The 12,885-nt window shown below is 40.3% G+C and overlaps 1 protein-coding gene across 6 annotated transcripts in view; it reads right to left on the minus strand.

Moving 5' to 3' along the window:
• Positions 1–257: 257 nt before the first annotated feature.
• The window catches only part of SLC35G2 (solute carrier family 35 member G2), a 36,188-nt gene continuing 23,560 nt past the window's right edge, over positions 258–12,885 (minus strand). For 5 of the 6 annotated variants that reach the window (XM_008009037.3, XM_008009035.3, XM_008009033.3 and 2 more), the window contains one exon: positions 258–1,703. In XM_008009037.3, the coding sequence (XP_008007228.1) occupies positions 447–1,685 (1,239 nt within the window). In that variant the 5' untranslated portion in view covers positions 1,686–1,703 and the 3' untranslated portion in view covers positions 258–446. Of the gene's footprint in view, positions 1,704–5,835; positions 6,384–12,885 lie in introns of those variants that run through there. The other variant, XM_008009039.3, reaches the window with a different exon arrangement.

Consider the following 12,885-nt stretch of genomic DNA (forward strand, 5'->3'; position numbering starts at 1 on the left):
TTCTAGTTTTCTAATGCAAGTAGATGACAAAACAGGGTTTGGTGTTCAACATTTCACCTTATCGTGTATTTTTCACAAATGAAGGAGTTTTGTTGAACATTTGTAGAACATTTCTAACTTCTGAACTTCAGTTCCATCTGAAAGGGGTCATTTCTTTGAGTCTTCTATTATTTAGTAATAGCAGTTAACATTCTCCTTCTACTACAATTTACCTGGAAAGACAGTGATAAATACCAATAAAGATACCAGATTCATAACGTATTTTATATATTTAATATTTGTATTTGAATATATTAGACTAGAATAAATGTTCTGCATTTGTATATATTATATATTATATAGCACTCTGTCAATTATATAACACAAAAGACATTCATAGGTAAACATTAAAATGGCAGTATACGTATTAATAATTGAACATTAAGGAGATAATAATAATCAGGTATTCATTTAATGGGAGAGTCTAGTATTTCCTGGTAGTCCTGCCTTCTTAAATTCCTCCAGTAAAGTTTATAGCCAGCAAGGACAAAAACACTAATCATAATGATTACCCCTCCAAAAACATCATAGATACTAGGAAATATGTGCAGCACGAGAAGCTGCAAGACCATAGCTACCACAATCTCCAAATGTTGTACTGTGCTAACCAAAGCTGGATGGAATTTGTCCAAGGCATAATAAACTCCTAAGAATGCTGCAGTAGAACAGACACATATAGCCATGAGATAACTCCAGGTTTCTCCATCTAATGGGATGATGGGTTCTTGAAGAATGAACATAGTAGATATTCCCCAAATTGTCCCTGTCCAACCAAAGGTAAACAGTGCAGTCCACATGCTGATCTTCTCCTTGATGGATCTATATACTATCATTGAAAGAGCAGTGGTCAGTCCAGCCATCACAGTCATGGTGTACCCAAAGGCTTCTTTCCAGGCATTTAACAAAGAATTATCTTCATCAACAATGTTGGGGATCATGACAAGACAAACACCTAAGATGCTGCAAACAACTGTAGCCATGTCAACATAAGCCATTTTCTCATCTACGAGTAAAAAAGCCAAAATGGCACTGAAGACTGTAGTTGTGGCTCTCCACATAGTGGTCCCATTGCTGGGAGGGACTATTGAAAATGATGTATAAGCACAAGTGATAGAAATGACATTGCATACACCATAAAAGAAGAGTCGTAATCTGTATCCACTGGGTCCAAAGGGGGCCTCCTGATAGTAACACACAACTAACACAGATAAGACCTGCAAAACAGAACGAATAAAAATCAGTTCTAGAGATGGTACTTTAGACCGGTCAGAAACAAGCCTAGTGATAAGAGCTACACATCCATGAGCCAAAGCAGATCCAAACAGCACTATCCACATTTTTCGGGACTGAAAAATGTTTTTATCTGCAAAGCTCTGGAATTGTCCAATCTCATTGATCATTGGGTCTTCTCTTGGTGGAGGTGGGGTATCCATGGTTCCAAAGAAAGTTCTTCCTTTTTTTTTCATTTCACTCAGCAGACCTTTCTTTGGATTTTCTTCCATAAAATTTCCATAGTCTTCATTGATTTCTTCATATCCATCATCCCCAGGCTGGGGATAATGAGAAGTATATTTCACCATCACTGTGTTGGGATGTATTTTCACCCGTTTTTTAACTGGATATTTTTTGGAGGGAGAAGTATCCATTTCTTCAGATAGTCAATTCTATTTAAAGAAAAAAAATGACAAAAACATTCATTTCATTGAAAATTCAATTTCTATTATAATCATATGCACCAATTCAATGATAGAAAGTAGAGGCTGTAACAGTAGTCCAGAAAAAAAAAAAAAAATAGAGATAATCTGGCAATATGCCTTATCAGATTATGGTACCTACTGGAATTGTTTACCCTTTTTTCACTCTCATCTGAAGTCTGTCCCCATTTCTCTTTGCTTGCTTGTTTCATTCAGCTCTATTTTCTATCTTTATACTACAAACCAATTTTTCCATCTTTTCTACCTGTTTCTCTACCTATCCAACAAGCAAAACACAGAAAGATAAATAATAACTTAGGTCAAACCTTTCCTTCTCATTGGGTCCATTTGTCTGTTATAAATTATAAGTCCAAAGTATTTTGTATAATCAATTCTGTATAATACCAGAATTCACCTTATAAATTATAGTGATTTTTAAATATTTATTCTGGACTCCCCATAAGTTTTGAGTATAAAAATACACTGAAATTAGAACATAAATAACATGAATTTAGTAACACTCATGCATTGTTGGTAGAAAGGTTAAATTGTACAACTTCTCTCATGAGCAACTGGGCCATATGTATTAAGATTTTAACTACCCTCTACTCAGCAATACCACTTTTAAGATTTTATGCTAAAGAGATGATCACAATATGCCTTTTACATTCTGAATAAAAAAGGGGGGAATAATAATACATATTTATATTTGCTTACATAACAAATTATATAAAGATACCAAGAAAACTAATAGTGGTTCAGGTGACAGGAGGAACACAAATGGAAGAAAACCTTTTTGTTATTTTTTTTTACATTTTTATTTTTGAATTGTGATATTATCCAAAAAAATTAGAATTAAAATGTTTATCTGTTACTTAAGAATAAGAATATACCCAAAAATGTGGCAAAAATATACATACAGGAGAGTTCATTGTAGCTTACTATAATGAATGTTCATACAATGGAATACTATGCTATCTATCTATTAAAAATGACAATGTAGGCACGGTGGCTCATGCCTGTAGTCCCAGCACTTTGGGAGGCTGAGGCAGGCGGATCACTTGAGGCCAGGAGTTTGAGAGGAGTTGGCCAGCCTGGCCAACATGGTGAAACGCCATCTCTACTAAAACTATAAAATTTAGCCAGGCCTGGTGGTATGTGTCTGTAATCCCAGCTACTCAGGAGGCTGAGGCATGAGAATCACATGAATCCAGGAAGCAGAGGTTGCAGTGAGCCAAGATTGTGCTACTGCACTCCAGCCTGGGTGACAGAGACTCTTGTCTCAAAAAAGAAAAAAAAACACGATGTCCACTATATAATGTCAAGTGGAAAAAAAAGTTGAACTTACTGTAAGAGTTAAATAAAATAATGCACATATGCAATCTGCCACAGTGCTGGCATGTAGTAAACTCTCAATAAATGTTAGCAATAAATTTGGCTTCCTTTCACCTATAACAACTTTATGAAACACTGGGTATCTTCTACAATATTATTATTTCTTTTAGACCTTTATTTTTTCATTTGGTTCTTTCTTTCCTTTCAGCAATTTCCTATTTCTTTCCCAATGATTCCTCTCCTCCCAGTTAAAAAACAAAAAAGAGGCCAAGCACTCTGGCTCATGCCTGTAATCCCAGCATTTTGGGAGGCCGAGGTAGGCGGATCGCCTGACGTCAGGAGTTCGAGACCTGCCTGGCCAACATGGTAAAACCCCATCTCTACTAGAAATATAAAAATTAGCTGGGTGTGCTGGCGCGCACCTGTAATCCCAGCTACTCAGGAGGCTGAGGTAGGATAATTGCCGGAACCCAGGAGACGGAGGTTGCAGTGAGCCGAGATTGTGTCACTGCACTCCAGCGTCAGAAACAGAGCAAGACTCCATCTCAAAAAAAAAAAAGAAAAGAAAAATCTTTTTTTCTTCCTCGTGACTCCCCGATTTCTTGCCAAAAACTCATCGGTTCCAAGATCTTAAACAATGGCCCAGAAATAAAATCTCATTTTGTTCTTTGACACCATCTAGGGAGCCAATTGTTGTATTCCTATTTACTCCTTTCTTTTTGAAAAGGCACCACCTTCAGCTGGAAGAAGTCATGAAAAAAGTATCACCTGTGCCTCCAAACCCTTCTGTTTCCTAGCCTGGATGTCCCATTTGCAGCCCTTCTTCCTGCACACCACTATCAGCCTAATCTGATTGTTCTTTATTTCCAACTTTTGCCAGGACATGTCAAATCATAGCTTCAGCTTCAGTAATCGCAAACTGAATAGTCTTGTTCTCCCAAATAGATTTTTTTCCTAATGTCCTCATTTATGTTTGTGATACCACAATTTCTCCAGTTCCCCAAGCTAGAGATTAGGGAATACTGTGAATTATCTTTTCTGCCATCTTACTTGCATTTGGTCACTAATCTTACTGTTTTTGTCTTTGAAATATTCCTCAGTTTTTCCCTTTCTCCTCCAATTCTATGTAACTTTTATAATTGTGGTTTGGGTTATTGGGAATTCCTATCTAGAATATTGCAAAAGCATCCTAACTAGCCTCCCTTGAATCCCAGTCCTTCTCTAAAATTTATCTATATTATCACACTGTCACATTGATCTGCCTTTAAAAGACTCAAAAAAAAATTTTTTCTCAAGCTTTCCCCATTCAAGAACCTACAGTGATTTGCTAATCTCTACCTTATCAAATTTCAGCTACTCTGCCAGGCTCTCAATACCCTGGCTAATCTAGCTCCTATCAGTACTTAGCTCAACACACCTACTTTGCTCTGAGCACTCAGTCCAGTGTCTTCCCTGTCCTCATTCTCCGTATGTATCTTAAGCTTTTATTCTCACTAGTTTCCCTTCTGCTCCAACTTTGTAAACACTGTTTATCTCCCTTTGTGACGGAGTCTCACTCTTTGCCCAGGCTGGAGTGCAGTAGTGCGATCTCGGCTCACTGCAAGCTCCACCTCCCGGGTTCACGCCATTCTCCTGCCTCAGCCTCCCGAGTAGCTGGGACTACAGGCGCCCGCCACTACACCCAGCTAATTTTTTGTATTTTTAGTGGAGACAGGTTTCACCGTGTTAGCCAAGATGGTCTCGATCTCCTGACCTCGTGATCCGCCCGCCTCAGCCTCCCAAAGTGCTGGGATTACAGGTGTGAGACACCGTGCCCCGTCAACACTGTTCATCTTTAAAGGCCCAGTACAAATTCTATCTTTTAGAAACAAGCCTTTCCTGACCTCTAGCCACTTGTATGTTTTTCTTCCTTGTTTAAACATCTGCAGTAGTACTTCTAACCTAATATTTTGTAATCTAATAATTTTGTGATCTAGCTGTCTCAACTCAGTGGAATTTTGTTTCTAGTCACTGTGCCCAAATTTGATATGTCAAATAATAGTTATTTTGAGACAGGGTCTCACTCTGTTGCCCAGGCTGGAGTGCAGTGGCGTGATCACTGCTCACTGCAGCTTCAACCTCCAGGGCTCAAGCAATCCTCCCACCTCAGCCTCAGCTGAGACACTTGCACACCATCCCTCCTGGCTATTTTTTACACTTTCTGTAGAGACAGGGTTTTGCCATGTTGCCCACGATGATCTCAAACTCCTGGGTTCAAGCAATAAGCACGCCTCGGCCTCTCAAAATGCTGGAATTACAGGCGTGAGCTACCACGCCCCGCGGCATTATTATTATTATTTTTTAATTCAACAACTTTGTATGTTATATTATTGGACACAAATACAAAGTTATATCATGCTTTCAAGATATTCTTTTACTAATTCTCAGAACAATGCAAGGTATAAATATTTGTGCACACTCGTGCCTACTTGTGTGATCCTGAGTTTAACAGAAGAAAGGATAGAAACTAGCCTGGCTTATACATTTTTTAAAATATTATTTGGCTCATTTTCCCTAAAAACATCAAGAAAGGAATTGCCACATGCCTAATTCAAAAGTTATGCTTAGTGGTAAGTATATATATATACATCAACTTTTAAGAGGTTTAAAAAAAACTTCTCCCATTGTAACAGCTTATAGTTCACCACATACTACTAAAACAACCCATAAACCATGAGTGCATTATCAGGAGTGATAGGAAGAGTGAGTCAACCAATGTGAAATTTACCTTGTAGGCAGTTGACATTCTGCAGTATATGGCAACTGGTCATGAGCAGAACGGAGAATTTAGAAGGATCCAATCTCTCAATATGCTGGCACAAACTGTATCACTTGGGTCCATCAGTATCATTTTCCAGCACTTTTGGGAGGCTGAGGTGGGCAGATCACTTGAGGTCAGGGGTTTGAGACCAGCCTAACCAACATGGTGAGACCTCATCTCTACTAAAAATACAGAAAGTTAGCTGGGCGTGGTGCCACATGCCTGTAGTCCCAGCTACTTGGGAGGCTGAGACACCAGAATCACTTGAACCCAGGAGGCAGAGGTTGCAGTGAACCAAGATTGCACCACTGCACTTCAGCCTGGGAGACACAGTGAGAACTTGTGTCAAAAATAAAAAATAAAAATAAATAAAAGCACAGGATTTAAAGTAAAAAAAAAAAAAAGTTGGGTTCAACTTTACCCCTTATTAATCATGACTTTGGGTACATGATTTTGTTTTCATAAACTTTAGTTTCTACATGTATAAAAGAGATAATACTTATTACCTATGATTATTACAAAGTATAATGATAAAATATATGTAAATTAAATGGCATAACTTGTGGTGTATTTAGCACACAATAAAAATTAGGTACTATAATACATAATTTTTTTTAGGTTCAGGGAGTACCTGTGCAGATTCGTTACACACACACACACACAAACACACACACATACATATATATATATATATTTTTTTTTTTTTTTTTTTTTTTTGAGACGGAGTCTGGCTCTGTCGCCCGGGCTGGAGTGCAGTGGCCGGATCTCGGCTCACTACAACCTCCACCTCCTGGGTTCAAGTGATTCTGGTGTCTCAGCCTCCCGAGTAGCTGGGATTACAGGCATGTGCCACCATGCCTGGCTAATTTTGTATTTTTAGTAGAGACGGGGTTTCTCCATGTTGGTCAGGCTAGTCTTGAACTCCCTACCTCAGGTGATCCGCCTGCCTCGGCCTCCCAAAGTGCGGGGATTACAGGCACAAGCCACCACGCCTGGTTCGTTACATGTATATATTATGTAATGGTAAGATTTAGGATTCTGGTGTATCCATCACCCAAATAGTGAGCATTGTACCCAATAGGTAATTTTTTAACCCTCTCTTCCCACCTGCTCTACCCCATTTTGGAGTCTCCAGTGTCTATTATTTCCATCTTCATGTGTACCCATTGTTTAACTCCCATTTAATAAGAGCTTATACGACAGAACATGCTGTATTTGATTTTATGTTTCTGAGTTATTTCACTTAGGATAATAGCCTCTAGCTCTATCCATGTTGCCGCAAAGGACATAATTTCATTCTTTTTTATGACTATGATGGCTTTTTGTCACTCTAGATTCACTTTATCACCCAGTGAATATGGCTGGCTCAAGTGATCCTCCCACCTCAGTCTCCTAAGTAGCTGAGGCATCAGACACCTGCCATCACGCCCACCTAATAATTTTTGTATTTTTTGTAGAGATGGGTTTTCGCCATGTTGCCCAGGCTGGTCTCAAACTCCTGGGCTCAAGTGATCCACCAACCTCAGCCTCCCAAAGTGCTGGGATTATAAGCAGAGCCACCATACCCAGCCTCTGATGGCTTTTTGGTGTGTAAAGTTGGCTATGCTGAACTACACTTTGCAATTTATTTAATCAAACACTAATCTTTCTAAGTTGCTGTTGTGAAGAGATTTTACAGATGTGATAAAAGTCTCTTTTGTTTGCTGTAAATGTGTTGATAAATAAATAGCCCCTAATCTGTTGACTTTATCCTGGGTAGGCCTGACTTAATAAGGGAGCCCTTTAAAGGTGGGGGCTTAGGCCTTCCTTAAATTCAGAGATTCCAAACAGCTTATGCCCTTGGGGTTCCAGCCTGTTCATGATTTTTTCTTTACTGCCTGTTGACAACAAGCATTATCCTGTGCTCATGGGTTTCTAACCAGTTTTTTCTGTTTTGTTTTGAGACAGAGTCTTGCTTTGTCACCTAGACTGGAGTGTAGTGATGCAATCCCGGCTCACTGCAACCTCTGCCTTCCAGGTTCAAGCGATTCTCCTGCCTCAGCCTCCTGAGTACCTGGGATTACAGGCACCCACTGCCAACACCACTACATCCAGCTAATTTTTGTACTTTAGTGGAGGTGGGGTTTCGCCATGTTAGCCAGGCTGGTCTCGAACTCCTGACCTCAAGTGATCCATCTGCCTTGGCCTTCCAAAGTGCTGGGATTACAGGCATGAGCCACTGCTCCCAGCCCTAACTGGCCCTTAATCTCCCCTTCCTGAATGACTGCCTACAGACTTCAGACTTGCTTATCCAGCCCCCAACAAGAACATAAGCCAATTTTTTTTTTTTTTTTTGAGATGGAGTTTCACTCTTATTGCCCAGGCTGGAGTGCAATGAAGCCAATTCTTTATAATAAATCCCCTACTGGTTCTGTGTTTCAAATTAACTCCTAACTCTGATATACGTTAGAATTCTCTCCTTGCTTGTTGTCTTCTGCTAACTCTAATAGGCCACCAATATTCTCTTGGTTGCAAGTATCCAAATGTAGGTTATCTCAGGTAAAATCTGGAGGGCCTCCTCAGTACAAATCCCTGATGTGGGAGAGCCTTACATTTTGAGACTTAGAGTCCACAGATTTTTGCTGTTTGGTCTTCTTGCCTAGTAGGCAACTGTCCTTGGCAGGAACCAACAGTATTCACTTGGCGCCAGGAAACTAGGAAATTTTATTTATTTATGTATTGACAGAGTCTCACTCTGTCACCCAGGCTAGAATGTAGTGGCATGATCTTAGCTCACTGCAACCTCCACCTCCCAAGTTCAAGTGATTCTCCTGCCTCAGCCTCCCTCAGCCTCCAGAGTAACTGGGATTACAGGCATGCACCACCATGCCCAGCTAATTTTTGTATTTTTAGTAGAGATGGGGTTTCACCATGTTGGCTAGGCTGGTCTCAAACTCCTGACCTCAGGTGATCCACCCACCTTAGCCTCCCAAAGTACTGGGATTACAGGTGTGAGCCACCATGCCCAGCCAGAAATTTTATTTTAGAGATAAGAAATTTAAGACTCAGAAATTTTGAGTTCTGGTTTGGCCACCAACAAGAGTAATAATTATTGTCTGTCTTAAAAGAAAGTGTTTTGGATGGTAACTGTTGGGATCTTTTGACATGTCTTCACAATCGGTTTGTCTTTTTAATGACTTCATACTTCTAGTGTTTTGATATTTCTCCCAATGCAAGACCATTATGTACTTTAGCCACTGTAACTTTCTGAAATCTGCTTTAAATTGTTCTGATCAAAGTGCCAACTCAACTTTTCCTCCTTCCTCAGAGACAAGTGCTCTAAACCAGTATCATGGCTTTAGTTCCTCTGACAAGGATTCACATGGGGAAAGTGACCACTAAGGCAGAGGTGTCTACTTCAGCAGTGCAGAGCAACTCAGCTAATTAGAGGGAATATGAAATAGAACCAGAAGTCTAGTCTGCTTAGCTACAAATGTTTCCACCAAAAATACTGGATACAAATGGATTAAAAGTATGCAGTTTGGTGTCTGCTTGAACAATGGGCACATTCAGTGTGGCGAGCTTAAAACCACTATTTTTATCCAAAAGAGGAACTATTTTCCAAGCTAGATCCCAGAATATGAGACCTGAGACCACCTCATTCCTATGGTTGAGAAAAGTAATACACAATTATGGAGGCTGGCACATCGGCATGTCCAAAATTTGCAGAGTGGGTAGCAGGCCAGTCCAGAGAAGTGCCAGTGTTGCCATTTAAGTCCAAAGTCTGTCGGCTAAAGAATTCCGTCTTGCTTGGGGGAGGTCTTTTGTGCTCTTCAGGCTTTCAACTGATTGGACGATGCCCACCCACATTATGGAAGGCAATTTGCTTTCCCCCAAAGTCCACCCTTTCAAATGTAAATCTCATCCAAAAACTCTCACAGAAACATCCAGAATAATGTTTGACCAGCCAAGTTGACACATAAAAGTAACCATATAATTTTTTTTTTTTTTTTTTTAAAGAGGCCAGGTGTGGCAGCTCATACAAGGCCAGGAGTTCGAGACCAGCCTGGCCAACATGGCAAAACCCATCTCTAGTAAAAATACAAAAATTAGCTGGACGTCGTAGCACATACCTATAATCCCAGCTACTCAGGAGGCTGAGGCAGGAGAATCGGTTGAACCCAGGAGGCAGAGGTTGCAGAGGAGGCAGGTGGCACCACTGCACTCCAGCCTGGGTGACAGAGCAAGACTCTGTCTCAAAATAATAGAAGACCAAAAAAAAAAAAAAGAAAAAGAAAAAGAAAACATTAAAAAGCAACAAAAAAAGATAGTTTTAAAGAAAAAAAAGAAAAGTAACCATGTCTTATCCCCTGCTTGTCTCCCATATGCACAAAGCTTCTGACTATTCCCAACTACTGGGAATTCTTTGAACACATCATGCTTTCATGTCTCTAGGTTGTCTAATATGCTGTTCCTTCTTTATGGAATATTCTTTTCCTGCTTTTTCACCTGGTTAATACCTGCTCATTATTCAAGGCCCAGATTAAATATCACCTTCTCTCAAAAACTTCCCTAGGCCTACCTCCCAATCCAATCTGAGTTAGATACCTGCACCTAAGTGGGGGATATAACTTTCATTATACCTTTAGTCACAGAATTTACCATATTGAATTGCAAATGTTTGTCTTTCTCTTCCACTGAACCTGTGACGGTCTCAACTACAGAGACCACATCTAATATAGTACTCGGCATGAGATGAGAATTCAGTAAGTGTCAAATGAAGAATAACCATTTTTTTAATGAAGCAAAATTTAGAACCAACCAAATATAAATAATATAAATAAATGGATTTAAATGGCTAGCAACTCAAATAGGAAGCCTTATCCATTAAAACACTTTAAAGTTCCTAATATTTCAAGAATAAAACATCACAGTATACAGTTTGGCTATTAAGAGAATTTGTGTATTCAGCTTCTCTACCTCTGGCACTATTTCTGCTGCTAGGTCTCCCAAATTTCCTTTAATATTAAATTTTTAGGGGCCGGGCAGGGTGGCTCAGGCCTGTAATCCCAGCACTTTGGGAGGCCAAGGTGGGCGGATCACGAGGTCAAGAGATCGAGACCATCCTGGCTAGCATGGTGAAACCCCGTCTCTACTAAAAATACAAAAATTAGTTGGGCATGATGGCGCGCGCCTGTAGTCCCAGCTACTCGAGAGGCTGAGGCAGGATAATTGCCTGAACCTGGGAGGTGGAGATTACAGTGAGCCGAGATCATGCCACTGACTCCAGCCTGGCAACAGAGCAAGACTCCGTGTCGGAAAAAAAAAAAAAAAAAAAAAAAAAGAATTAAATTTTGAGGGCATAACTGCAGCTGTTCCTTAAGTAATTTGTATCTGCTTTAAACCACTAGAGAATTAAACTATTCTCAGTCAATTCTGAAGGGTGCTGGAAATACATGTGTTTCAACATCTTCAGGCTGAGTTTCAACTGCTAGTTTCCTGATAGTTTCCCAGTGTATGCCTCACATTTTGGCCCAGTCAAGTGAGTCCCAGCACCAGCAAATCCACAGTGATTCCACATCAGGAGCTTCCCAGTGGTTCCATATCTGAGCTTGTTCAGAATAAGCTTCTCACCCAAGAGCTTATTCTATTTACCACCATCAGATCTCTCAATAAATAACATTTTATTTATTCCTATTACAAAAGCAATCAGTGTTTACTATAGAACATTTAGAAATGTGAGAAAGCAAAGAAAATAAAAATCACTCATAATCCTACCAGAGACAACTACAGACTCTTCTAGAAAGATTTTTCTTGCAAAAATGATATCAAACATCATATCCTATTTTATAACTTTCCCATTTTACAATGCATTGTAAACATTTTCCATGTCATTAAAAATTACATAATATCACTTTTCATGGCTAGTTAATATGGAGCCAAGAAGGGCTTTGAACACATTAACTTCAGCCCTCCTAAAGCTGAAAGGCAAATGGGATGACAAACTACCCTTATGCAGGGCTAGATTCATAGCAATAACAGGAAATGCCACATATGTGAAAATAGATAACAATTTTGAAGTTTTTCCATCGAATGTACATGAAGGAATGTTTTGTCTTGTTTTTTCTTTTCTTTTTTCTTTTTTTTTTTTTTTTTGAGACGGAGTCTTGCTTTGTCGCCCAGGCTGGAGTGCAGTGGCCCAAACTCCACTCATTGCAACTTCCACCTCCCAGGTTCAAGCAATTCTCGTGCCTCAGCCTCAGGAGTAGCTGGGACTACAGGTGTGAGCCACCACGCCCAGCAAATTTTTGTATTTTTTGTAGAGACAGGATTTTTGCCATGTTGGCCAGGCTGGTCTCAAACTCCTGGCCTCATGCGATCAGTCAGCCTGGGCCTCCCAAAGTGCTGGGATTACATGTGTGAGCCACCACACCCAGTCAACAAATTTCTTTTTTTTTTGAGATAGAGTCTCACTCTGTCTCCCAGGCTGGAGTGCAGTGGCGCAATCTTGGCTCACTGCAACCTCCACCTCCCAGGTTCAAGCAATTCTCCTGCCTCAGCCTCCCAAGTAGCTGGGACTATAGGCGCCTGCCACCACACCCAACTAGTTTATTGTATTTTCAGTAGAGATGGGGTTTCACCATGTTAGCCAGGATGGTCTCCATCTCCTTACCTCATGATCGCCCACCTCGGCCTCCCAAAGTGCTGGGATTACCAGCGTGAGCCACCGCACCCGGCTGTTTTTTCTTTTTCTTTTTTTTTTTTTTTTGAGACAAGAGTCTCACTCTATCGCCAGGCTGGAGTGCAGTGGCGAAATCTCGGCTCACTGCAACCTCTGCCTCCCGGGTTCAAGCACTTCTCCTTGATTCTCTCCGCGCCCGGCCAGCAAATTTGTTTTCTTATAACTTGCACATCCTGTCCACCTCCCAATAACTTCTATTCAAACCTTCATCTAGGCTCAGCTAGGCTCAGGGCAAAGGGTAAGTGTCAACGTGTACATAGTAAAATTCACTCAGAACTCTGATTTTGTTTTGAGAC

The sequence above is a fragment of the Chlorocebus sabaeus genome, chromosome 15, assembly GCF_047675955.1.
Source record: "Chlorocebus sabaeus isolate Y175 chromosome 15, mChlSab1.0.hap1, whole genome shotgun sequence".
Lineage (NCBI taxonomy): Eukaryota > Metazoa > Chordata > Mammalia > Primates > Cercopithecidae > Chlorocebus > Chlorocebus sabaeus.